Source organism: Cavia porcellus, unplaced genomic scaffold (genome assembly GCF_034190915.1).
Source record: "Cavia porcellus strain 051 isolate PalLab524CR breed Dunkin Hartley unplaced genomic scaffold, mCavPor4.1 scaffold_5, whole genome shotgun sequence".
Taxonomy (NCBI): Eukaryota; Metazoa; Chordata; class Mammalia; order Rodentia; family Caviidae; genus Cavia; species Cavia porcellus.
This window is the reverse complement of record NW_026947488.1, coordinates 43100446-43127113: the sequence shown is the minus strand read 5'-3', so window position 1 is coordinate 43127113 and position 26668 is coordinate 43100446. Positions and strand designations below refer to the sequence as shown.

General features: G+C 38.5%; 1 protein-coding gene across 1 annotated transcript in view; it reads left to right on the top strand.

The window, feature by feature from the left end:
- The window catches only part of Slx4ip (SLX4 interacting protein), a 143313-nt gene that overhangs the window by 108666 nt on the left and 7979 nt on the right, over positions 1-26668 (top strand). The window contains 2 exon segments of the mRNA XM_063248698.1: positions 11957-12034; positions 14647-14735. Coding sequence (XP_063104768.1) covers positions 11957-12034; positions 14647-14735 — 167 coding nt within the window.

Below are 26668 nucleotides of genomic sequence, written 5' to 3'. Positions count from 1 at the left end.
GCTGATTTAATATCATCTTGCTTTGAAGTCCTACCATGCTTTTGTTCTTCTGTTTCCATTGGTTCTATCATGTTGTGTCTTGCTGGAGTTTAATATGTGTGATAGTATAAACAAATTTTTCATGGAAAATGAGATCATATGGTAGCCATTGTTTATTTTCTGTTACCTGGTTCTGAATGCCCTGTAATACTTTTACTCTCTTGAATGGTTTTATACTATTTTGTTATGTTTGATACTATTGTATATGAAGGTATGCTTAACTATTTCAAAGAAAGAGACATTATGGTAGCTACTGTTAATATCTGGTTTTTTGTGGTGAATTGCTGTGTTGCTTACATTGTTCTGTTCTGATCTGCTTTGTTCTGTCTCTTTTGTCTTAATCTCTTTAAAATAAAATTTTAAAAAAGAGAGATATACTGTAAATTAATTTGAACTAATTGATAATTGCAAGCAAATATTATAAAATTAGATTTCTAAAATTTTTATTCATAGGCTATTTATGAGATATTCCTAAAACATAACATCTCAATAAATTCAACAGTAAATAGAAGGAAAAGAGTATACTAAATAAATATTACTGAAAAATAAGCTGTAACAGATATTAGTATCAAATAAAATAACTGTTAAGACAGAACATTACTAAAGATAAAGAATATCACTGAGTATTAATTCAGTTCATTAAATATATAATTCTAAAGCTATATGCATGTAATATAGTCTCTGAAGATATCAGTCAAATAGAACAAAATTAAAGATAAATTGATAAATCTGCTCACAGAGGGAGAGTTTAATATACTGTCCTTAATTTGCTCAATGAAATAAAATTGATGTAGCTTTGATGATGTAAGGTTAAAATCTTGGACCAATAGATGTTTTTCGAGTGCTGAACTCAATAGTTAGAGAATACCCATTTTTATCAAACATATAGAGAATGTTTATGAAAATAGACCACACTAGGTTAAACAGGCCTCAAAACTTTCAAACATTATGATCACCTTCCTTAACCACAGTAAGATTAATTATAAATTAATAAAAATAGAAGTATTTATTAAAGTATTTAATACTTCTATTAGAAGTACTAAATAGAAGTATTAGTAAATACTTCTATTCAAAGTAACTAATTAAGTAAAAAGTATATTTGTACAAATTATTATAGGCCAAAAAGAAAATATTAACTGAAACTAGGAAATATTTAAAACTGAAGTAAAATTAGAAGACTACCTTCCACAACTTGTAGGGAATAACTACATGGAACAATTTGTAATCTTAAAATGTTCCTATTTAAATTTTATGTTTTAAAATTTTGCGAAGAAAATGATAAACCCAAAGAACAGAGGAAAGTAATTATTTTGAAAACATACAGAAGAGTCATTTCTTGAAATTCAAACTTTAGGTGGGTTTTTTTTTTCTTTTTCTTTTTTTTTTTTTTGTGAACTAGGAATTGAACTCCCTACCTCACGCTTGCCAGGTAGGTAGTTATGCTGCTGAGCTAAATCCCTGACAGACTTTTGGTGTTTGAAATAAATTATCCAAAAGAAAATTGATCAAGAATGATCAAGGGCAAAGGATAAAGAGAAATATTTCGATAGATATATTAGGAATAAAGACATACGTAGATACCAGCAGAAATTAAAGTGAGTATTATATGCAACTTTTTGCCATCAAATTTAAATACTTAAATAGAATAGTTTATAGAGAAGTATAAATTATAAAACTTAAGAATAAATATAAAATTTTAAAGACTTAAAGAACTTCAACCACTAATTTTTTAAAAAGCACTAATCTTAAGGGCTAGGGATTTAGCTCAGCGGCATAAGCACCTGCCTTACAAGCAGGCGGTCGTGAGTTCGATCCCCAGTACCAATAAAAAAAAATAAATAAATAAAAAAATCTACATATTTTACTAAGTTACTTATTCCAATTATTTAAGAACTAGGCAATTCTAGTCTTAAATACATAATTAAGAATTATCATTTTCAGCTCATTTTATAAAGCTTGAACAATTTGACATAAAACAAAGACAATAAAAGGGAAGAAAATTACAAGTCAGTCTCAAATGTAAAACTAGAAGTCTTAAACTGAAGTTTAGTCAGATTTGGCAGTGTAGAAAACAATCATCTATTGATAGTGTTAATAATCAAAAACAATTCATATGGCAATTTCAGTAGGTACAGAGAAACAACTACCATTAATAACAAAATAATTTTAGAAGATTAGAATTATGTCCCCAAAAAAGTGAACAAGAAATATTGTTCTAATAAAACATTAAATTGTTCCTTTGATCCTCAGGAGCACCAGATAGATACCTACAAACAATATTCAGTGCTGTACTGGAAGTCCCAGCCTACACAGGAAGATAGAAGTGGGTAAAAAACACAGTGGAAAAAAATTGGAATTATACAAAAAGTTTTTTTCATATGTGGTATATGTAGAAAACATAAATGTAATATACATACTGTTAGAATTAATAATAACCAGGGGCTGGGGATTTAGCTCAGAGGCATAAGCACCTGCCTTGCAAGCAGGCAGTTGTGGGTTCAATCCCTGGTACCGATAAAAACGAAAAAGACAAAAAAAAAAAAAAAGAATTAATAATAACCATTAATCAAAACTGTAGAGTGCTGGCATAAAAGCAGGTTCATAGACCAATAAAACAAAAGAGAGACCCAGAATAAACCCAGGCCTTTGTGCAAGTAATCTTTGACTGGCCACCAAAAATACACAATGGAGAAAGCATGGTCTTCTCATTAAATGTTGGAGAAGTTGGAGATTCACCTGCAAAAGAATGAAGTTGGACCCTTATTGTATGCCATACACAAAAATTAACCCAAAATGGGTTATAAGACTTATATGTAAGACCTGAAATTATAAAACTTTTAGCAGAAAACAGGAGGAGCTTGCTAACATTGACCCAGTTTTGTTTTGTTTTGTGGATAAGCATCCAGAAAGACATAAAAGCAAACATAGAGAAGTAGGTCTATATCAAACTAAAAAGCCTCTAGCAACAAGATAAAAAAGGTAACCTATGGAATGAGAGAAAATAGCTGTAAATCATATTTACAATACAGGGCCATATTAGTCTACTTTCTGCTGCTATAACAAAATACTCAAAACTGGGTTCTTTATAGAGAAAGAATTTACAGTTGTGGAAATTCAAGAATGTATCACCTGCGTGGCAGAAGATACCACACTGGCTGGAGCATGTGCCAGAGATCACTTGGTAAGACAAGAAGCAGGAAAGATGCAGGGCAGGTGCTTGCCTACAAGCCTCCCTCAGGAGACTTCTTGAGAGAGAAGAACGCATTCCCAGAAGCAGAGCATTCGTCTCTGCTTATGTACCATGATTTCCTCCCAATAGGCCTCGCCTCTTAAAGGCTCTCCCACTGCTCAGCATGGCCCTCTTGGAGACCAAGCTTGAGTACATGGTCCTCTGTGGGCCATGCCCTTTCCAAATCACAGCAGGGGGTAATAGCCAAATACATGTGACTCCTACAGCCCAATAGCAAAACATACCCAGTTAAAAAATGAGCAGTAGGGGCTGGAGATTTAGCTCAGCGGCATAAGCACTTGCCTTGCAAGCAGGCAGTCGTGAGTTTGATCCCTGGTACCGATAAAAACGAAAAAGACAAAAAAAGAGCAGTGGCCCCAGATACTCATAAACATTTCTGTAAAGAAAACATGCACATGATAATATGAAAATGTGTTTGGCATCACTAATTATCAGGAAAGTGTGGAGCAAAAAGACTTAACATCTCTTAGGTTGGTGTTCTCAAAACAACAAAGGTCAACAAATGTTGGTGCAAGTATGAAAAAAAGTCCCTGTGCATTATTGATGGGAATGTAAATTAGTACATCCATTATGGAAAACAATATGAAAGTTCTTCAGAAATTAAATATAGAACTACAATTTGACCCAGCAGTCCCACTTCTGGGTATGTACCCAAAGGAAATGAAATAAATATTTTGCATAGATAGCTCTACTGTTGTGTTTATGAAAACACTGTTTACAACAGCCAAGATATGTAAACAGCCTAAGTATCTACAACATGATGAGTAGAGAAAATGTGGAATATTTGTGGACTTCATAATAATCGAATATTATTTGGCCACAAAAAGAATATGCTGCCATTTGCAATAACATACTGGAGGACATTATGCTAAGTAGAATAAACCAGACCCAGGAAGAAAAATATTTTATCATGTTACTTACATATGAAATCTGCAAAGGCTAAATTCTTTGAAACATAGAGTAGAATGGTACTTGCCAAGGAAGAAATGGGGATGCAGGCCAGCCATGGCATACGGAAAGGACAGCAGGAAATAGAAAGGAAGAGATGTAGACTTTTCAGCTAGAAGATGAGTAAGTCTTAGGGATCTAAAGCACAGCACAGTGATAGACATTAGGTGTTTTTTGACTTGTGCTACCATCCTGATAGCTATCATCCTAGAGTATATCCTGATTAACTCGTCATACATTGGAAATACCCTTAGTTCAAAAATCCATTTTACACACCTAACCTAAACTGGACATCCCAGCTTAGCAACATAGTACACTGTCGAGTGTTGGTTATTTATCTTTGTGATTATATCTGACAGAGCTGCCACTGTCCTGCGTCAAAAGAGATTGTACTGCATCTCTTTAGCCCAGGAAAAGATCACAAAGATTTGCTGTATAGTTTCTACTAGTGCATATGGCTTTCACATCATCCTAGAGTTGAAAAATCCTAAGTGCAAACATCATAATTTGGGGAACTTCTGCAACTAATAATAGTGTATTATACACTAGAAGTTTGTGAAGAGTAGATTTTTGTATTCACACTGCATTTTAAAATTTACTACATGAGCAGCACCTGCATAGCAGACACGAGGCCCTGAGTTCGATAACTGGTATGAAAAAAGAACATTACTACATAAGGTGAAGGATGTGTTAATTAACTTGACTGTAGTAATCATTTCACAATTTATATATACATCAAAGAGTGTTGCACACATTGAGTGTGTGCATTTTTGTCAGTTAAACCTCAATAAAGTTGGAAAACAATGAGAAAATACACATGCAAATACACAAATAATTTTACTGTCATATGGACTGGAGTTGTCTGATTAATAGGCACTTGGTACATGATTGTTAATAATTAATGGAAGTTTTCTGATTTTTAAATACAGATCCCATGTATTTATACAACAAATAATTTCTAAAAGTAGCTAAACTCTTAAGTGTCAGGACTTTGAAAGAATAAGAAGAAAGAATAAGAATTAGACCTAGAAAAACATGCCCTGGGTAGTGAGGTTAAGGACCTGGGTTTATTCAGCTTAGAGTAAAAGGCTGAATTGAAACTGAATGCCTGTCTTCAAGCACTGGAAGTGGCCAATTTTCCTTCAGCTCTGCAAAAGACATGCACAAACTAAATCTCAACTGATGGTGAGGAGTGTGGATTAGAGGTTGCAGACTTGCAGAACAGGGCTGCTTTGGCATTCCGAACAGTATTTTGCAAACTTGAAATCTGGGGAAACTCCACATAAAATGTGGATTTTCAGTTTTTCTGGGGCCCTGTTCCTTAGATTCTGATGGCAGCTGATGACTGAGTCACTGCCTTTGCCTATAAAATAACAGGATACGCTTTTCACCTTTCTAGTCAGAGCCCAGCCCTTTTCCTGTTACCTGTCTTGCCCCTTAGGCACCAGGTTTGCCACCTGAATTCAGTTGATAAGAATTGTGTTGCACTTGGGTAGGTGTGGCATCTTTTCATCTGGGATTTCTGTATTGTTTTTAAAATGTACAATCCTGGCTGACAAGCAAGAAGTGGACTAGATGATGACTTCTCCAGAGTGTTTTTTGCCTTGTGCTTTTTCAGTGCTGTTGGAATAGCCCTTTACTTCATGAGCTCCTCTCTTTGCACATGGCTGCAAAGAATTTGAGTCGAAGTGGACCCTCGTGACAGGAATGTGCTTTATCTGCATTCTGCCTTAGTCACAATAAATTTAAAAGCAGTTGCTAAAAGACTTGCTTAAACAGTTAGCAGTTCAGAAAACCAGCCACCTCATTTACAAGGGTTATTAAAAGTCTGTTTATGAATAGTTCTTTGAAGGTGAGTGTGGAGTAATGTAGAGAAGGTTGAGTTTTAGAAGTATGCAGTATTATATCATTCTCATCATTAGGCATAGTCTGGCAGGGTTATGATTGTGGGAAACATAGTTTTGAATATCATTTCATCTGTACTTGCATATTATCTAAACATGGTTTTCATATTTAATGTGAAGGGCATATTTTTATAAACAAAAAGTACAAAAACAGTGTCAAGAACAAATCTGAAATGATCCCTTCTTAATTTGTTGTATTCTAATTTTTGTCTACGCTGACGTTTTCCTATTCAGTTTTAACAATTGCTGCTGGATCACATAAGTAATGAAACTAATAGTACATATGACCTGTGATATTACCTATAAAGTCAACAGGTAACAGGTAAACCATTTTGCTTTTCCGCTTCATTTAGCCTCAGATAACTATTCAGTTTTTTTGAAAAGCATTTTTATGAAACTAACCAGTTTGCCCCATTTGTTTTGGCATCGAATAGACATAATTTCATTGTGACTCAGAAAGTCTAGTATTGTCCTTATTTAAGAACATGAAATGTTATCTCAAGGGAATCTTTTTGGAGTCTTTAAATGTCTTGGATAATAAATGAAATTTTTAGCCTAGGACCAAGTATTCTACTTACCCACCCAAATTGTTTCCCAATTGTGGTCTTAGATAGGATCCTGTGTGTGTGTTCTTAAACTTATGACAGGATCACTGGTTTTTAGTTCTCACAAAACAGCTCCACCCATTGCCAGCAAAAATAGAGGCCTATAACATGTAGGCCTATAACACATTTCAAAAGGCTCTCTAGAGTCTTTTCCCAAGGCCTTATCTTAGTCCTAGTGTGTCTTCTATGTTGTGACAATATCAATCTCATGATTTCTCTACCCTGTCTATCCTTGGCCTTCCAGTAAAAACAAGAATAACTTTCTAGATTGATACAGTTTTGAAAACAGTGAGTGTATAACCTCACTTGTTTCTGTATAAAACAGTTACAACTCACAAATATTCTCTGTTTTTAATGTATTATGTTTCTGGTCTAATCCAGTACCCAAGACATTATCAGTGTTTGGTAGATAGCATCCTCTTTCTTCCTGTTTTCTTAAATTGTAACCACATCTTCAGATGGAGAATGAGAAGTGACTCACAGCTTCATCCTGGGAATGACCATGTGTCAGAACTGGCATGTGCTACATGCAAAGCTACGTCTGTGTTAGCACATAGGAAGTAGTGTGGTTTTAGCCTGGTGCCCATTTTTAAAACAAATAGACTGCTAGCTGACCTCCTTGGGTAAGTTTACCTTTGCCAGAATTTTAACTACCTATAAATTTAAGATTGGACTTCTTTGAAATTGTCTGTAGAACTGAATCTCCAAGTCATCTGTGTTCCAAAATTTGAACTGTAATTATAACTTTATTTTGAGCCTGGAGTTAAAAGAGAAGTCAAATTGTTAAATGACTGACATTCTAAAAGAGCATGCAGATTGAAAATTTATATTTAGGTAATTGAGGTTTTTTTGAAGTTCAAATCAATAATTGAGGTCATTCTATTGGATGACTTAGCCTAATCAATTTAAAAATTCAGAGTTATGTAAAAAAGGGAAGGGGAATTATTTCAGATTAAAAGAGATATAAGCATACAGCCATTAAAATGCGTGATTTTTGTCTAACTCCTACTTTGAGGAAAAATAAGTGAGAAATACTTTTTGAGATAGTTGGAGAAATCTAAATGTGGACTCGTTATCTGAGCAATAATGTCATGCTTAGATGCAGTAATACAGGTTGAATATTTCTTTTCTGAAATGCTTCAAGTCAGAAGCGTTTTAGATTTCAGAGTTTTTTGGGTTTTGGAATATGTACTTAGACTTTACTGGTTAGGCATCCCGAATTTTAAGAAAATCTTAAATGTTCCATGAAACTTTTGAACATCCTCTCAAGGCTCAAAAAATTTCAGACTTCAGGGCAATTTAGGTTTTCAAATTGGGGATGTTCACCCAGGAGCATTTGATAATGTAGGAGAAACTCATTGCTTGGGAGTCTACACACACATATTACAGGAATAACGTTTCACGTTTTTTGATTTTTTGACATAGATTAGCAAATATGTGTATGAAATATGTCAAGGATTAGCCACTATTGAATCTAAACAATGAGTTTTTTATATGTAAGTTCTTGATAATCATGCAAGTGATGATGCTTATAAAGAGGTCATCTCCATGAGAAAGTGCTAGGGAACACAAAAGGGCCTCTTCAGCTGGCCTTGCAGCTTGGGAGAAGGCATTGCTGGAGGTGAGCCACATAGGTGGTACCTCCATGCTGGGCTGTCTTGAAACCTCAGTGGGCCACATGCAGGTGTTTCCTCAGGCTCGCTGTGACGGTGGGAGAGGGGCTTCATCGTTAGGCACCATGCCACCTACTCTTCTTGGTACCATGGGGAAGTTCGGTTCACTTTAGCTATAAGTCTACTGGAATACAAGGGAGGCTAGATGGATTTGCGCTGAAAACTCCCTCTTGAATATTTGCTGTTCCTTGAGACTGCGAACTATCAACAACTCAAATAAATGAGCAGTCCTTTAAAATACATTACACATAGGAGCATGTCTATTCTATAAACCTTGCTAATCCAAGGTGGGCTCTTCATAGCTCATTATGGTTTTGGATTGTTGTAATTATTGCTTTGCTGTTAATGAAATCTAAATTTCTATTCTTCTTTTTTTTTCTTTTTATTGGTACCGGGGATCGAACTCACGACTGCCTGCTTGCAAGGCAGGTGCTTATGCCACTGAGCTAGCCCCAATAAAGCCATTTTGGAGAGTAGTTTATTTTAGGTGAAATAGGAAATAACATAGTAGCTGAACTATTTTGGTTGCCCTTTCTTGCTTTCATAAACATTAATGATCTTAATGATCACCTTCTCCTTGTTTTTCCTTGTGAGCCAGAAGAAAGTTAATGTAACAAAGCATCATTTCATTCTTCAGTATTGGGTTTGAAGATTATGTGGAAGGAGAGAGAAGTGTAACAGCTCTTTGCAGAGTACAGAATACAGGAAGTGGCTCAGAAACTGGAGACTTTGGGGACTGTTTAGGATGGCTTTGCTGGTACTGGACCACCTGAAATTTAGCAATTTAGAATTGTACATTATTTCTAGAAATACGCATAGTCAAAGAATCCTTGTGGAAAAATGCTTCCATTACCAAGCCATCCTTTTTCTAACCCAGTCTCTTTCTTCTGCTGCAGATTGTTTCTCAGATTGAGAAGGTCCTCAGTAGTCAGCAGGAAAACAGGCTTACTTCTGTGTGATTTGCCAATGCCTCCTAATTCCAGAATACTGTTGTCAGATAGCTTTCAAATAAGAGGGTTGTCACTTTATGATTTCCTTTTGCTTATTTTCCCCTAGTCTCAAACAGATTGAGCTTTTCTGCATTTAGAACACAGCAGTAGAAAGAGGGAGTTGGTGCATAAGTAGAGAAAGCAGAAGGCTTCCTGGATCCTTTGCCAGATTGCTGTTTAGCTTCAGGAGCAGTAGAACTTTGCTTTAGCACTGGCTGTACACAAAAATCTCAGTGGCCTGTTCAACTCTAAAGTCTGTTTCATTAACAGCAGAGGTAAGAATCCTTCTTTATTACTACTGGTTATCTATGGATAAATGAACTACCTCTCAGTGTAAGGCATTTCAGTTCTGTATGTTTCAGCAGCAATAATTGTCTGTATATCAAATTTAGTTTTTCATAAGAGCTGGCAAAGTACCCTGGTGTTTAATCTCTCTTCAAGCTCCTCTTTAAATCAACTAAGCAAGTGTAAATCTCTTTTAATATGTTAAACTTGCCCTTTTGCTTATAGGTGCCATTAGGCCAAGTTTTTCACAGAAACCTCTAATAACAAGATGCCAGTTTAGGTAGTAGTCCTTTAACATAATGTTATCTTGTAGAAGATACACGTGTAAGGGGCCAGGTTTTCATAAACTCAGTTCTCCTAGTAATTTCAGCCAGAAATCATTTGGAATCTGCCTTATACAGCTGTCTTTCTATAGAAAACATCATTTTGGGACTTTATTTTTCATTGGATGATTGCACTTTTTCATTCCATGTTTTGGAAGACTCAAAATTACATGGAAAAATAACTTAAATGTTGCTGTATCTGTGAGTTCCAAATTACTAAGGATTCTTCTCTTATAAACTACTCTCCACCCAACAGTAAAACAGACAGATATAGAAGGGACTTCACTGTCTCAGTGACCTAACGAATGAAATATTTGTTGGAAAGCACTCAGAGTAATACCAGTATGTATAGTTTGCTTAACACGTTGAGCAGAAAGAAACCACATGACTGAAATGCAATCTGTTTTCGAGTGTACTGAGAAAAAATATATTTCATCTGAGTAAATCTGCAGATTATCCTTTTGTAGATGTCACTGTTATTTCATAATCTGCGTGACTAAAGCAGTTGTGCTGTCGTGGTCTCTGCTTGTTTAGATAGAACATGGAGTGTGTGCTCCTTGGTGTCCTAGGCCTCTGCAGGGTGTCAAAAAGATGCTGAAAGTACAAGTAAAAGCTTTAGTTGTATTTTAAGGATGCAAATTTGGAACAGTCATTGTCACAGACTTTGCAGGGGAGGAGGAATTGGGTTTCCCTAGAGATGATCTAGAAGTTGTCAAGGTCACCTCTCCTAACTCTTAGCCTTTTCAGTTTCATGGGTAAAATAATGTCTCAGAGGCTTAGCAACTTCCTGACATCTCAGACCTAGGGACCCTTGTCCTTTCTACTGAGGCTTTTACTTCTGGTTCTTCTACCTGGTACTTGAATATGTTAACTAAAAACAATTTTATTTGATCTCCCTGGGGTGTGAGACACTGGAAAAGAGGAAAGGTTGGTACTGTGAATTATTTGAAGTTCTCTTGCTACACTTACGATAAGTAGCATTGTCTCTTTTCACAAGAGAGATTTACTCCTTTGGAGAGGCCTCTTTAATTTAACATTATGTTTGTGTGGCATGTTTCATTACTACCTGTAGTTATAGCTCATTTGTATTTTAAGGCCAGTATAATATTTCACTGTGTGTATACCCCCATTTTGAAAAATTCTACAGTTGGTAAATCTTTACATCAATTATAGTTTCTGTATATTGTGAAGAATGCTGTTATGAACAGCTTCATAGGTCAGGTTGGTTTTTAAATTTGTACTGGTATCCGGGCTGGGGATTTAGCTCAGCGGCATAAGCGCCTGCCTTGCAAGCAGGCAGTCGTGAGTTCGATCCCTGGTACCAATAAAAACGAAAAAGACAAAAAAAAAAAAAAAAATTGTACTGGTATCACTAGCACCGGGGATTCCAGCTGTCTCATGTACTTGCTGATGATTAATTCTTCATTCTGGTGAATTGGGGACTTTTTTTTTTCTTTATACACTACTGTGTTTCTTTTCATTTTGTTTAAAGACTGGCTATACTTGAATTAGGGAATTAGGAAGTAACTTATTTACTACCGAAATATTCTCATTTGTGCTAATGAATAATGAATATCAGAAGGTAACCAAGTTCTGTGCATTCATTTACACTCAGTTGATTGTCCCATCTGAGAGCTCCAACATCCAGATATGTTAGGTCCCCCCCCCCATTTTTCCAACTTTGCTGATGATATGACTGAACCCTTTTAGGGACTAAAGACTGGCAAGTATCATGGCCATATACATGGAAGAGCCAGATTATAATGTTCTTCTTTTCCTCTCAGGTGAAGCTCTCTGGTGATTCTTTTATTCTTTCCCTTGTTAAATAGTTACTGTTAAATACTTATTGAATACACATTTGAGGGCAGGCTCCGAGCCGGGCCTCTTGGACTCAGTGGCAGACAAGTTTATAATACAATAATGTTCCTTTTGCTTTACAGGTTATGGCTATCAGATCACTGCGTACTTCCTCAAGAGAGGGATTCACCTTCGCTGCATTGGGAGCTCACAGAACACGAGTAAGAATCTGTTTCTTGGGCCATCCAACCTTTCACACAATCCACTGACCCTAGAGAAGGGATAAATGAAGGAGTAGAAATTCCTATTTGTCCATTGTATTCCTGTCACTGAGTATTTCCAAATGTTTGTGATTTTTTTTCCTCCCAATTATTCTGTGATTACTGCCTGAGGACAGTGAACTGAGCACACTGATCCCTGAATCACTCTGTCATTGTTAGTGCACACCAAGGCCTGGGACATAGCACAGGTATGCACAGAAGAAAGCACTTTCCCAGCCTGGGGCCACCAGAGCCTTCCATAGGTGTGACAAGGCCAGTTCATACCCCTCATTTCTCCCAGTCAGGATGCCAGCTGAGAAATGATGTCAGACTTGTGTAGCCAGTAACAGCAGTCAGAAGCTAAGCACTGTCCTCCAACTAGATCTGAGAACTGGAAGGAAAACAGCTCAGTGTCCTTGGACAGGGTCAGTATGCGTATAAGACATGAGACAGGAAATTAAAAATTAAAAATTAACTGTATCGAGATTTGCTTGTGAACTTTCCATGATTGTGCTCCTTTAAGCCAAAATGCTGCTTACATATGTTACCCTCTTAGGGACCTTCCACTTTGCCCACTTCTAATAGTAAGATAAGCCTGCTGTCCTTTTACCTGTTACAGTACCTTTTTTAAAAAAATTATTTATGTATGTATATATAGATGGATGGATGGATTTATTTTGGTACTGGGAACTGACCACCTCACACTTGCCAGGCAGGCATTGTGCTACTGACCTATATCCCCAGGCCTTAAAATAACTTTTAGCTACCCTTTGTGGTAGAGACTGCTATTGACTAATTCTTTATGTAAATATTGCAATAATGAGCCCTTAATTATGACCTAAATAGCTTTCTTTTTTTTTCCAAATAGCTTTCTATTAATATAATACCTGACATCAAAATGTGCAAAATACTTATTTTTCAGAAAAAAAATAGAAATACAAAAGGGAGGCATTATTTGATAAAACCGGTAATTTTGAATTCTAACAGTTTAATGAACTGTCTATATTTCAGTCTCCTGATTGTGGGGTGAAGATGATGAATTCTGTGGCTGTTTCACTTTCCATAAAGTAGGACAAAGAGCACTTACTATGTATCTTAATAATATATTTTAGGAATTTATGCATAATACAAATTGCTTTGATCATTTTATTCTGGCTTTTCAAGGCCCATCTGTAGTCACTGAGCCATATGTAACATCCATGAGGTGAGGGTCAGAGTTTAGAACCGGGCCCCTACCTGAAAATGAGATCTTGAATAAGATGGATCAATCTGGAGTAAGGTCAGACCAGTAGATTGGGCCCTCTTCACAGAGGCTAGGGAGACCAGCTGTGAACAGGATGAGGGCAGCTATGTTTTAAGACCCTCAAGCTGTGTGCTGAGTAGGAGAATTAGAATACAGTGACCCTTGAGGTGACGGCAGTATATCCAGGGATCTAGAGAGAGCTGCTACTGGAGCATCAGCTCTTTGGGCCTTTTGATATAATTTAATATAGATGAATGGTGAAGGAGTTAACTATGTTTAAATCATCTGCATAACCCCCACCTTGTGCTTGGCTTCCCAGTGAACCAAAGTGAGGCACATTGTCAGCTTGGGGCCCTGGCATGCAGGGTCTGTAAAAAGATTGATTTACCTGATTCATAATATCCATGTCTTTAAAAAACTGATCATATGTAAAGGGAAGTTTTCTCTTTAAAAAAAAACATTTTGCGTATGTGTTACAAAGATATTCAGCTAATGCACTAAGTATTAAGAAAGGAGGAGGGCAGGCCCCCCTCACCCACCCCAAACAGATACGTTAGTGCCCACTGCACAGCACTGCATGGAGCCACCAGGTGACCGATGAGGGGAAAGATGCACTGGGATCCAAAGGAGACCCAGATGGCACTGCTGCAGTTCCTATACCCTGTGTTGGCTATTGAGTCCTGTTCTGCGATGCATGGACCCTTTCCCATCCAGAAGCCAGTGGCTCTGGTTTTAAGGTGCTGCAATAAAAGATCATTACTGACTATTGTGTAGCTTTAAATGTTGTTTTATTTACCCATTCCTTTAGTAGTCTGATCACTAATTCCTAAGAGAAATTGTTATTTTCAAAACCAATCACAGCTCAGGAGTTCACCATCTAGAGTAGGGGACCACACTAAGACCAGCTGTCCAGGGAGATGATAATAAACCGACTAGAGAAAAGTTGGTGGTCACATTTTCATATTTTTATCTAACACGCTTCCTTTTTATAAGTCTGTGCTCATTGGAAAACAATGCTTCTAAAGGGAAAACCACAAACTGACACAGCAAATTGCAGAGGCCCTCCCCAGGTTCCATGTGCTGCAATGGTTCAAAGATGTAGGTAGACCTGTTTGCAGCCTCCTGGCTCTCCCTGGGCCATGTGCTTATGCTGCCTATTGATTGTAAACACTGGAAGGAGGAAAGGAGGAGAGGGAGAAGAGACACATGTCTTACATTTGTGTGCATCTTGCACAGTGTAAAATGAATACAGAAATCTGGAAACAAACATTTCTGTGTTCATAGTTCTTTTGATACCTTCCCAGTAACGGACTTTCCTCATTTTGTACAGAACTCCGTGTATTCCCTGACCAATTTGTGGTCTGCGTTCGTCAGCTTGCAGTCAGTCCTGGTATCTTGGCAAATCAGAAGGAAGAACTGGTATGTATGGAGAAATTCTGTAAACAAACCAATGAGCTTAAGTGCTAGGTTACTGTTAAAAAAAACAGGGAAAAAACTGTCTGCTGCTGTGACTCAGCTGTTGAGCACTCAATGCGTATTAAAGGACCAAGATGTCCTACCTGTTTTATGTGCTCATATTGATTAATTGATGCATTCTAGTTATTTCTTTTTTCCCCCAAATACCGCTTGAATATTTAGTTTGATCAGCAGTATCTTTTTTACTACCAGTATTAATGAGAAAGCAACACATTACAAAGACCATGATGCTACTTCTGGTCATATTAAAATGAAGTAAAGCAAAGTCCACATGTTTCCACTGGAAGTTTTCATCGGGGTCAGTGACTTTAGGATTTTATTCCATGGTGGTGAATCACAAAAACTTTCATGAGAACCAGTACTTCTCCCTAGTGTATTGTTTCATAGCTGCTAGGGTTCATATTCACACACACACACACACACACACACATGCAAACGCACACACACACACACACACACACACCCATGCTGAGCTGCATTAAGACCTGTTTCTTTGTCACTGGAATTCTTGGATAAAAGCAAAAATCATATTCACTTGTATGAGCGATAGAGCTCACTTGTTAAACTTCGGTGGTGTGCTTAGGGTGCATATGTGTATCTTTCTGCAGTCTGTAGTCCAAAGTGCTTCCTCTATCCAGACTTTTTAATGTTTTTGAGCATACTATTTAAAACTTTCACAAATAGCAAAAAAAAAAAAAAAAAAAAAAAATAGCGAATATTCACCCAGCCATGAAGTATGACATGATTATTGTTGTTGTAAAATAATTTATGGGAATATTAGATCATCTCTAATGTTTATTTTTTTAATTCACTTGAAATTTGGCCCACATAATCTAAAAGCAGCTTTTTATCTCATCTTAAATAAATATATAAGAAAATGGTGTTTCAAAGACTATGGTAAGAGGGAATAAGGACCCAGGAAAAATTAACAGCAAAAAACTGATATTTACTTTGGGATTAGTTCATTTTGAGCAGAGAACCCCTTTAGAAAAGCCATTGTGATCCATATATTTCATCTTCTCTACCCATTAAAAATGCTACCTATGCACACTGAATGAAAAAAATGTAGTAAATTTAGCAAAAAGTATTAAAAGTTTATCGTTTGAAATAGTTCCAGGATGCTGAATTATCCTTCCTATTAAGTCATTAAATGCTGAAGCAGTAATGCTGTTGGCATACAACTTTAACTTAGTATCATTTAACTAATTTTAGAGCAAAGCAATAGATCCGTGGTTTAAGAAAACAATAATTAACTGTACCAGAAAGTAATGCTGCTTTCAGATGAAATACAGAAGAAATTAGATCTCTTATCTGATGTGTAATATTAATACTTACTATCTTAAATATTAAGGGAGAGTTAAAACATCTCAATACAAATGAAATGTTATCCTCCTTAGGGGCTGTGGTATTTATACAGATATAAGTTTTCTATAGCTGCTGTTACATAAATCCCACGATTTGGAGAACTTCCTAAAAGTTGAGAATTGTCATTTTGCAAAGTTGAACAGTCTGAGTCTTTTACATGGGAGAATTCAGAATCCTTATCTTGAAAATATTCTGATTTTTAACAATAACATGATCAGAGTTAACCCTATTAGCTTGTAAGGACAGTGCCATTTACATCATGAGATTTGTTGTGAGCGGTTCTTTTTGGCTATGGTTATTCTGTGTCTACCGGTGCTCATTTTGCCGAAGTCTGGCTTTCCCTCCACCTACACACTTTCCCAGTGTCACACCATCCAGAGAACAGTCCACACTGCTGGTCAGCCCTTCACCAGAGGAAAGGTCCCTACCCCCACCTCAGCTACTCACGTGACCCCTCCTCACCCACCACTTCCTCAAGCTCCTCATCCCAGAAGCATAAAATACCCAGGTTAAGTAAGGGCTCTTTCCACAAATTGCCCGTCAAACCAGCTCCACCGTCCTCCCACCAAAAGTGTTTTAGAGCTTAGTCCTCACTGATACTCGACCTTTGCAGAGCCTGCCTGGCTTGGTTATTTAAGGATCAATAAACAATCCTTTCTCCCAGAACTGCCTTCTGCCCAGAGAAGGCATTCCTATTCCTCCTGATGTACTTCAAATGCCCAGAGCTGTGACCTCAGGCTCCCCTGAGTATTCTTTGAACTTCCTTCAAGTCTTGAATTCTTTTGTCAGTTTACATTGATATTCCACAGAGGGCAGGATCCATCTCACTCTCTTGGTAGTAATTCTCAGGGAACTTCTGAGTGGGCAAGGCCTGGGAACTTGGCTCCCCAAGTAGCTCTATTGGTAGTGAACTTTCATTATTTCCCTGTAATTGTTCACTGCACTCACTTTTGTATGCCCACAGAAGTGAGCTAGCACCTGAGCTACAAGCCAGATGCCTTACTTTTGCCATAGCTCTGAGGGGGCAGATTCCTTTTCTGTCATCCTTTCCCTGTCATTTGGGTCATCAGTGTCTTAAGTGACAATTTGTTAGAATATCTGGGAGCATCTCTTCAAAACTGCACTGCTAAGAGATTTTTTTCAGCCTGTAGACAGGGAAGCAGCTGTACATCCTGTTCGTAAAAGCAGATGCACATAAGGGGCTGGGGAGTTAGCTCAGCAGCATAAGCACCTGCCTGGCAAGCACAAAGTTGTGAGTTCGATCCCCAATACCAAAAAAAAAAAAAAAAAAAAAAACAGTACACAAGGAACCACTGTCCCAAGTCAGGCCATACAGAGGAAAGTCCCCCTCCCTGCCAGGGCAAAGCAGATGCAGCCACACTGTCCCCATTCCGGGCCACACCACAAGGTCTGTTTCCGGCCGTCCACAGTCCTCTCTCCACTGGGGGTTCTGGGTGCAGGGAGATCCTCCATGCTGCAATAGCTCTGCCCCAAGTGCCCATGTGCTCGGGATGTGGGAATTGCAATGTGTACTTTGGGAAGAAAGGGCATTATTATGAAATGACTCATTGTATTTTTCTTACTAGAGTTTCTCATAAGAAATCTCAAAACTCTTGTAGCCTCAGCTTTTGACCTATTGCTTGATTGGAGCTAGGGAGCCTTTTTAAGAGTTTTTACCTTCAGTTTTTTCTTTGTTGATCTTCACTTTTTTCCCCTTAAAAAAGTAAGAACACGAAGTTTTTACTGTGCTCAGTTATATTCCATTCCAACAGTATTTTCCTTTTTTATGAACTGAAGTCTATCTAAGACTTCTTTCTCAGACATATAGGTCTGCAGCTTTCAGAAAATATAAAATTAGTTTATTTTTATTCTTTATTAAAGTTGTAAAAACAGCCTCAGAATTGTCATATATCTATAGGCCACTTTAGGGCCAATGCAGAGCTCCATCTCACTGTATATTGATTCCAGCCATCCCTATTCTGTGGAGATCGCCTTTCCCATCTCCTGTGCCATCACATTTAACATAATTTGCTGAGTGCTGCTCCATGCCAGGAACCTCCACCAGACCTTAAAAAAGAGTAAAGAGCTATGAAAAAGTGCTTTTGCCCTCAGAGAGCTTATAGTCTGACAGACTAAAAGGTTTCCTAGTGACCTAAAAATATAGCTCAACTGAAATGTTTATTTTTCCTAATGGGGTCTCCTTCCTACACCCATATCCTTACCGTTCAGTCAGATCTGTTCTGCTGTTCCCAAAGAAAGACTAAAATTCTAGACCTGCCTTTTTTCTTTTGTAAAAGGCAGTGATCTTTCTGGAAATAAAATACAACATGTAGCACAAGTGCTGCCTACAAAGAGATGTATCCGTTAAGATATTTGGGTGCTCTGCTTGTGCTGCATTTGAGTTGTGGCCAAGCTGTAGTTGTGCAGACCTAACCAATCATGCAGGGCTCAGTTCTTGGTGTAGCATCCACTAAGTAGGATGATTACCGGGAGACTTTCTAACAAGGGCCAACATTCAAACCCTAAATTGACCACTTCTTAAAGTCAGACTACTACTTAACATTTTAAAATCTCCTATTTAATAAGAGTGAAGTGAAAATTAGTCTCAAGCAGTAAACTACCTGGGTTATTTTTAGCTCAGCTGTTGTATTCCTCAACTATGTATAATCCAACCTCTGTAGACTTTAGTCTTCCTTAATCAAGGGGGAAAGATTAAATCATCTCAAAAACCCTTTCTCACACAGAATTTCTATCAGGAAGCAGATGAAAACGTAGCTAAATATGAACTATAAAATAATTTGTACAGATAAGAGCTTTATTGTTACATTTAAAAATTGTGATAAAAATATTTAGGATAGAGTTTTACATAAGGAAAGTAAGAAGTTAAAAGGAAAGTTTTAGGCCTTAATATTTTTAGAACAGAAGAAATAAGCTACTTAACAGTTTGTGCACTGACTTCCATACCTTGATGACAATCTTTAATGTTCGTAAGTGAACTGTTACTTAAGTGTAAATGAACTCATTCAAAAAATCCTTCACTGTCATACTAAAACATTTAAAGAAGTACTGGGTGAATGTTCTGAGGTTTTCATGATATATTACAGACTTTAAAAATCTATACTCCTTTCTTACTGCATTTCTTAAACAGTGCTAGTGGTGAATTACACGAAAGCCATTAAGAAGAGACTCCTGCGGCACCAGGAAAAGCTCTGAGTGGGGAAAGGCTATTTCTGTATTTTCCATGACGTTCTGAAGTTAGTTCTTAATAACTGATTGCCAAAATTGTACATGTCCATTGTACAAAAAATTTAAATTCAGATATACACAGAGGAAAAAATGGTCTGCCACCCCCAGCCCAGAGATAACCTCTGTTACTGATCTAATCATATCTCTCCATACTTCATGCTTAATAACTGAGATCAGTGTGTATTTTTTAAACTAGGACCCTATTCATTTGTGAATTATGAATTGTTGTCCGTTTTTCTATTGACATTTTTGTATTGTACAAATTCCTTACTGTACAAAACCTCCTTATATAGTAAGGAAAGTAACTCAGTGAGTTTATTGTTTATGTTTTAGTCACAGCTCATTGCTACATGGTCGTGGGCTGGGTCCTCAGATTTGTGTTTTCCATGATGATTTCTGCTTTGGATAATCTCACTATTAATATTTTTCAAAATCAGACAAATATTTATATTTCCTTCTTATATTTTTACCAGAAGAATCTCATTTTGGGACAGGAGGTACTGTTTATTCTGTGGGTTAATGGTAATCTCTAGGTATAAGGGACACCCAAGCTCTTGCTGCCTCTGTTCATGACAGTGAGGCGTCTCTAGAGCCTAGGCCTCCTTCTGCCCATTCCCAGAGGATTTCCCTGGGATACGAGGGTTCTCTGCCTCCAGCTGCATCTGCGCCATGGCCACGCCATGAGGAAGGCTGACACAGCCTAACTGTACAGGGCCGGGGCCATGCTATAGCATCATTTAAATAAGATTACTAGAACTTCGTGACAAGAGACACTATTTAAGCAACGCACTGAGCAGTTACGTCAGACTGTAATGTAATGTTAAAGAATTCTTATGTCTGCCACCTCTCAAGGCTGCCTACCCTCTTGGCAGCTGTGGCCAAATCTAGGGTAGAACATGGTCAGCAGCAGATGGTTCAGGAACAGATTGCAGGGCACTGGTGGCTGGGCCATTGCTGGGGTGTTCTCCTCGACAGGGTGATGGGGATAGTAGTAGTAGCCCTCCCCCGCCCTCAGAGCTGGCAGGTGGATGAGCCTAAGAAAAATGTGGTGGTGGTGGTGATGGTTATGTTTCCTAGACTGTAACCCAGAAGACAGGAAAAAGAGTTTCGTGGTGAGATCACTTTTTAAGAATAAAAGGCCTTTCACACATTTGTTACAGTAAGCTGAGGTTTTGTTTTCCTTTCCTAATAGTGAAACGGTCCTAGCCATCAGTATTTGGGAATGAGATATTTCAAGTTCTGTCTTCCCCAATGAAACTATCCCTTTACAGAATTAGAATAGGATACAATAAATAAATGAGACTGCATAGGGTAAGTTAGAATGAGATATAGGTTGGGCCTCTAATCCTTTGTGCTTTTTGCTCATACTGTGCCTTTCTGTGTTGAAAGACCTATAATCACTCCTTGATGTCTAATTACATCAGAGATTTAATTAAGAGGAACATGATGAGAAATAAAACAATAGAAAAACCTGGCTTTGACCATTGCCTCTCCTGTGCCTCAGGTGGGGACCTCAGCAATTGTTTGACTTCTCAGAGCATCAGTGCCATCACATATTAAGCAGAGATAAAAGTGCTGGCTGCCATGCAAGCCTTTCTGAGTTTTCTCAATGATCAAGTGAAATAACTTTAAAATGACTTTTGAGTACTAATTATGACTTTCCTTATTCCTGAGAGTTAACTTAATCTCTTATTAGCTAGGGGCTGGGGATTTAGCTCAGCGGCATAAGCGCCTGCCTTGCAAGCAGGCAGTCGTGAGTTCGATCCCTGGTACCAATAAAAAAAAAAAAAAAAGACAAAAAAAAATCTCTTATTAGCAGATTAATGTACATTTCCCTCCATACTTAATATGAGAAGAGTACCTGATAGTATCTGTGCCTGCATGTACTATTTTTCCAAGAAGCTCAGTACCCTCACTTTTGTTTATCTCTACTTGACAACTCAGCTTTCTTTTGCAACTGAAATACCAAAAGGTTATGTGAGAAACCCCCATGAAGCTTGCCTGTTAGTGATGGGAACCTTGTTAACCAGTATCCAGAGAAGGAGGTGGAGGAAGTGTAGACCACCCAGCTCAACACCTTGCATTTTCAGGGGCTGTCAGTGGACTCATGTTGAGATAGGGCTTTGGAGGAAAGACTTCGTCATTTCTCTAAGGTAATAGGAGTTGGGAGACAGCAGCCTTCTCAGGCCCGAGTTCCTGAAAGCATTCGCTTCTCAGAACACCCACAATGATAGCACAGGCAGAGTTCAGCGTGTGAGTGGATTATGTTTGGAAAGTTCATTAGCAAACAGATGATTTAGAATTCAGTACTCATTTTCCCAAGGAAACGATGTCATGTTAGGGATGAGGTTCCCAGACTACTCCACAAAAGCTTTTACTATCATGAGATGTGAGTTTTGGAAAGAGGGGCCTGGCTGTCAATATTCAAGGAAAATAGCAAGAGTGATTCCTTCCATGGCCCTGGGCAGTGGGCCAGTTCTGAGCAGAATGTTGAAATGAGACAGTCATCTGCAATGTCTTCTCTCTAGCTGTCCGCCACTTTCTCATCCTTGTGCTGGGCCACTATGCACTCCCTTCTCTGTGGCCCCACTCGCTACCTACATTCCTGGGCTGTGTCTACTGCCCTTTCCTCTCTCCTTCCTGTCTAGGCCACATTTGCAGCCATGTGAGATATTAGGAGAGAGGTCAGCAGACCACAGGGCCAGCTGTCTTGCTGCTGGTGCTGGCCTGTCGCAGCCTTAGGTCTCTGTTATTAGACCATTCTCTGAAGGCAGTGTAACTCCTCCTGGAATAAGTGCCTGTTTCTCATAGTTGTTTCCTTTCTGCTTTTAAAATAGGAGTTATTAACCTATGATTCATGAATTTCCTGAAATTTTTAAAAATATGTATTTTTACACTTTTCTGGGGCTGTCAGTGGACTCGTGTTGAGATAGGGCTTTTTCAGCCCTATCTGAGCCCTATTTCAGCGTTAAATAGCTTTCATTGAGCCCTCAGAGTGGTTGATGGGTTTTCCAATTCTAAGTGCTGGTCAAAGCCTATAAATTCTTCAGCATGTCAAGGGTTTGTCACACTTGTCTAGCACCAAAAATTCACAGTGGGAGATAAGGTTGGTCAAGATTTACTTTTAGGTTCTCAAGAATAGGTGATGAATGTAAACTCCCTGTGAAACAACTACTTCCTGCAGAATAACTTCCCAGATTTTTTTTCACAATTTCATTTTTAGGGTTAACATTCTTTCCAACTACTTATTGGGGCTTTCCTGGATCTGCTTACAGCAGTTTCAGAGTCATCAATTCAGAAGAAAAAACCTTTAAAAAATTATTTTGAAGCTAAAAACTAGAGAAGTCCCAGCTAACCTGTCTGGCAGCATTATCAGCAAACCTGGCTGCAGTTTCCCTAGAGACCCGCCTATTCATGGAAAGGTGGAGAGACTGGGGGTCAGATGTGCGGAGCCACAGTCCTGCTTCACTATGGGAGCCAGATGGATGACTTGGCCTCATAGAGTATCTGTTTCCTCCTCTGTGAAATGAAGGGCACATCTGCTGCATGGGCAGAGGGAGGCCGCTTACCAGATGCTGGTCCCATACCAAGTACTTTGCCTAGGCCAGTGGTGGTGAATTTAAAGTACACATGTTATTGTGTTTTTCTTTTAAGACAAAAGATAATTCACATATGAGTTGTTGTTTCTAAACTAATACCTCAGTGTTCAGGTTTAATTATAATGTTGGCACTTTGCAATAAATATGTGAGTTTTGGGTTACAATTTGGGCGCTCTGCAAGGTTTACCATTACTGGCCCATGGCATCTTCATAACATGTGTCCAGCATCACCATCATTGTGTATTTAACTTCAGTCCATTGGGGTTGCTTCAGTTTCTTTGAGTCTGTACACATATATTTGAAATACCGCTCTCGTTTTCTTTGTCTTTTGCTACTCTTTCCATCATTTTGTTCTTTTCTTTAACTTACTATCAAATAATTAAAGGAGTGATTAGAGGTGAAATTTGGAAAAGACCAACTTCTTCATTTTTAAGACAGTTCTGCAGTATGGTCCTGTTACGTTGTGGTCATTCTCCATTCAGGTTTTCTTTAGCTGCTTCTCTATAGCTCAGCCTTCACTTTATGTCATGTTTCACAACACCAGAGCTCCTACAAAGCTTTGGGCATCACAGTTTCTTCTTTCCTTGTAATAATTGGGTCATAAGGAATTGAAAGTTTTTCCAAAATTATGCTATAACATTCTTTGCTCCCCAAGTAACCTGACATATTACATTTTAACTTTGTTTTTTTTTGTTTGCAAAAGACTTTGTTTGTAGAGTACTATGACAGACAATAAGTATTCAGTGCAACAAACCTGAGAAGAGATTGTATCAGTCTTGAACCTTTTCATATCCAAGAGGCAGGAAGGCCAGCTTAGAATGGGGCAGGCGGCTTTGGCTCATGTCCCCAGACAGGAGGTACAACTTGATCAGCAGCACAAAAAATATCTTAAGACCCATTTTCTCACCACTGCTGACTCTGCCTTCCGTGGCATTGACTTTATTCTTAGCCAGTATGTGGTGGTTGGTCCTGATAGCTGTAGGTGTTTTCTTTCCTAAACTGAGTCACATATGAAGACAAGGCCTTCTGAAATGCATGGATACTGGATGGGAGCTCAGGATGTCATTCTCAGAATAAAGTCTGAGTACTATTTCCAGGAAATGAATCACTATCCACTATACGGATATTATTTTCACCCCTTCCCCCCTCCCTTTTTTTTTATAGTCTAGGAAACATACTCAGAAGATAAATCAGTTTCCCAAATCTCTCAACCAGATAGAGATCAAGCAGGGGCCGGAACCCAGGACTTCTGACCATGATAGCAGAGGATGTGTGGCTCTTGGGCAAAGAGTAGAGACTCATGAACACACGGCAGCCTCCTGGATCTCATGCTGCCCTGAGCTAAATGTGTGGCCTTAGACACAACTTACTCTATAGATTTCACTATTCTCATTTGTCCAACAGTAGCCATACTATCCCTGTTGAATACTCATTGAGGCCCAGCTGAGGCATTGGGGAAAGGACCTTGAGAACCATGCAAGTTCTCTAGGACAGCAAGGCATCTTTTTCTCTTTACCAACTCCACATGGTTTATAAAGGCATCAGATTTTCTTTTTGAGTCAAAAAATTTGTTCAACACGGGGCTGGGGATTTAGCTCAGCAGCATAAGCGCCTGCCTTGAAAGCAGGCAGTCGTGAGTTCGATCCCTGGTACCGATAAAAATGAGAAAGACAAAAAAAAAAAAAAAATTTGTTCAACACTTTCCAGTTTCCAAAATGCACTTTCTGTACCTTATTGCATTTCAGTTTCCCAAACACTAGTGAAATATAATGAGAAACCAAGACTCAGGGAGTTAAGAAACTACCCCAGCACAAGCCAGGAGTGAGTGGGAGACCTTAGATTTTACTCCCTGCAACACGTGCTCTGCATCACCCTGATGCCATCGGCTCTGCGTATGTCATTCCCGTCAGATGTGATCCTGAGGAATTGAGAAGCAACAAAATTTTGAGTGTGTTCTAAGAACAAATGAAGGTGTGAATGCTCTGAATTGCCTACTTTTAAAGTCTTGTGGTTGGGTTATTTTCATTTGGGGATATATAAAACAGAATCAGAAGAAACACATGTATATAGCCAGGAGAGAACAGAGTCGACTCTCAAAAAATAAAGACTGAGAGCACCGTGATACTGTATTAAACGCTACGTAAAAAAGAACTGTTAGCACCAAAGAGCTTCTTGCCCTCCCTTACTGCCTTTATATGATATTTTACAATTCTGAAACAACAGTTTGCTACTGTAGTTCCTGTCATAGATTTTCACTCATGGTCAGGAGTACTAGAAGGACTATAAGCAAGAGTAAGCAGTGTAGTCACAGCTGAGATTACCTAGTACACCCACAGGACTGTTGGAGGGATCAATGGCCTGATATCATGGCCCCAAGGAGTCTCCCATCCCCAATTCCAGCCTCAACAAATATTGATGTCCCAGGGCCTCTAGAAAGGTGCTGGAGAGCCAGCTACGTGATTTTCCCAGTGAAGGGCACATTGTGTCAGATAGGCTGCGGCATGCTGTTTGTCCATGCTGAGTCAAGTCCTCCCCAACAGTATCCGGCCCTGGGCTGTGGTAACAGTAACGATAGCTGCCTCGCCAAGCTGTATTGAGAGTGGCACTGGTGAATACTCACAGTTCTCTGTAAATTTCTTCCAGTGTGTAATGTAGACTTCCACTAGCAAAAGCTATAGCCACTGACCACATTTAGCTAATGAGAACTGAAAATGTGGTGAGTCAGAAAGGATGTAGTATCAGTATGAAATATACTGGGAGTACATGAAATATCTCAATACTTTTATATTGATTACATGTACAGCAAGATTTTTATATAGTGTTAAATAATGCGTATTATTGAAATTTAATTTTACCAGTTTTACCTTTTTAATGGAGCTATAAAAATTCAGGTTACTTGCACATCTCACATTATATTTCTACTGGAGACTTCTGCTCTCCATTATGTCTCCACTTTCCTGTTGACCTTGTCTCAGGCGGCTTGGGTCCCAGCACTTCAAAATCAGCTCATGTCAAGCTCATTTACCTTCCAGTGGTCAGTTTTCACTAATAACTGGCCAACAGCATTCCACATCATTAGCACTTTTTTTTTTTTTTTTTTTTTTTTAATACTGGGGACAAACTCATAACCTTGTGCTTGCCAGGCAGGCCGCCGCTGAGCTAAACCTCCAGCCCCAACCATTAGCACTTTTTAACTGTCATTTCATTTTTCACTTTTATTCTTCTCTTGCCTGTAAGAGTGAGTTTTTCTGTTTTCCTTTTCCTCTCCTGTTGTTCCCTGAAGTCTTCTGGAATCTGCCTCACCTTCTCAACTTCTTTTCTCATCCAGACTTACCGCCTGGTAGGGTTCATGCCACAGCATGCTGTTTGTCCATGCTGAGTCAAGTCCTAGCCAACAGTATCCTGCCCTAGGCCTGCTTAATGTACCACACTTACGAAGGCATAAAAGGTTAACCTCCCTTACTGACAGTATACAGTGATCTTTTACCTACTCTTTCACTAATTAGAGAAGGTTCTTCAAGAACATGCCCTCGGTGATTTCCACTAGTCCCTGCCTCCCCTTAAGCCATGAATGGATCAATAGAGTAATCCATTGAGTAAGAGCTCTCAGGAAAAGAGCCCCACCTCTGATCACAGCTGCATGATGGCAAACCAAGCCTTTCAGTT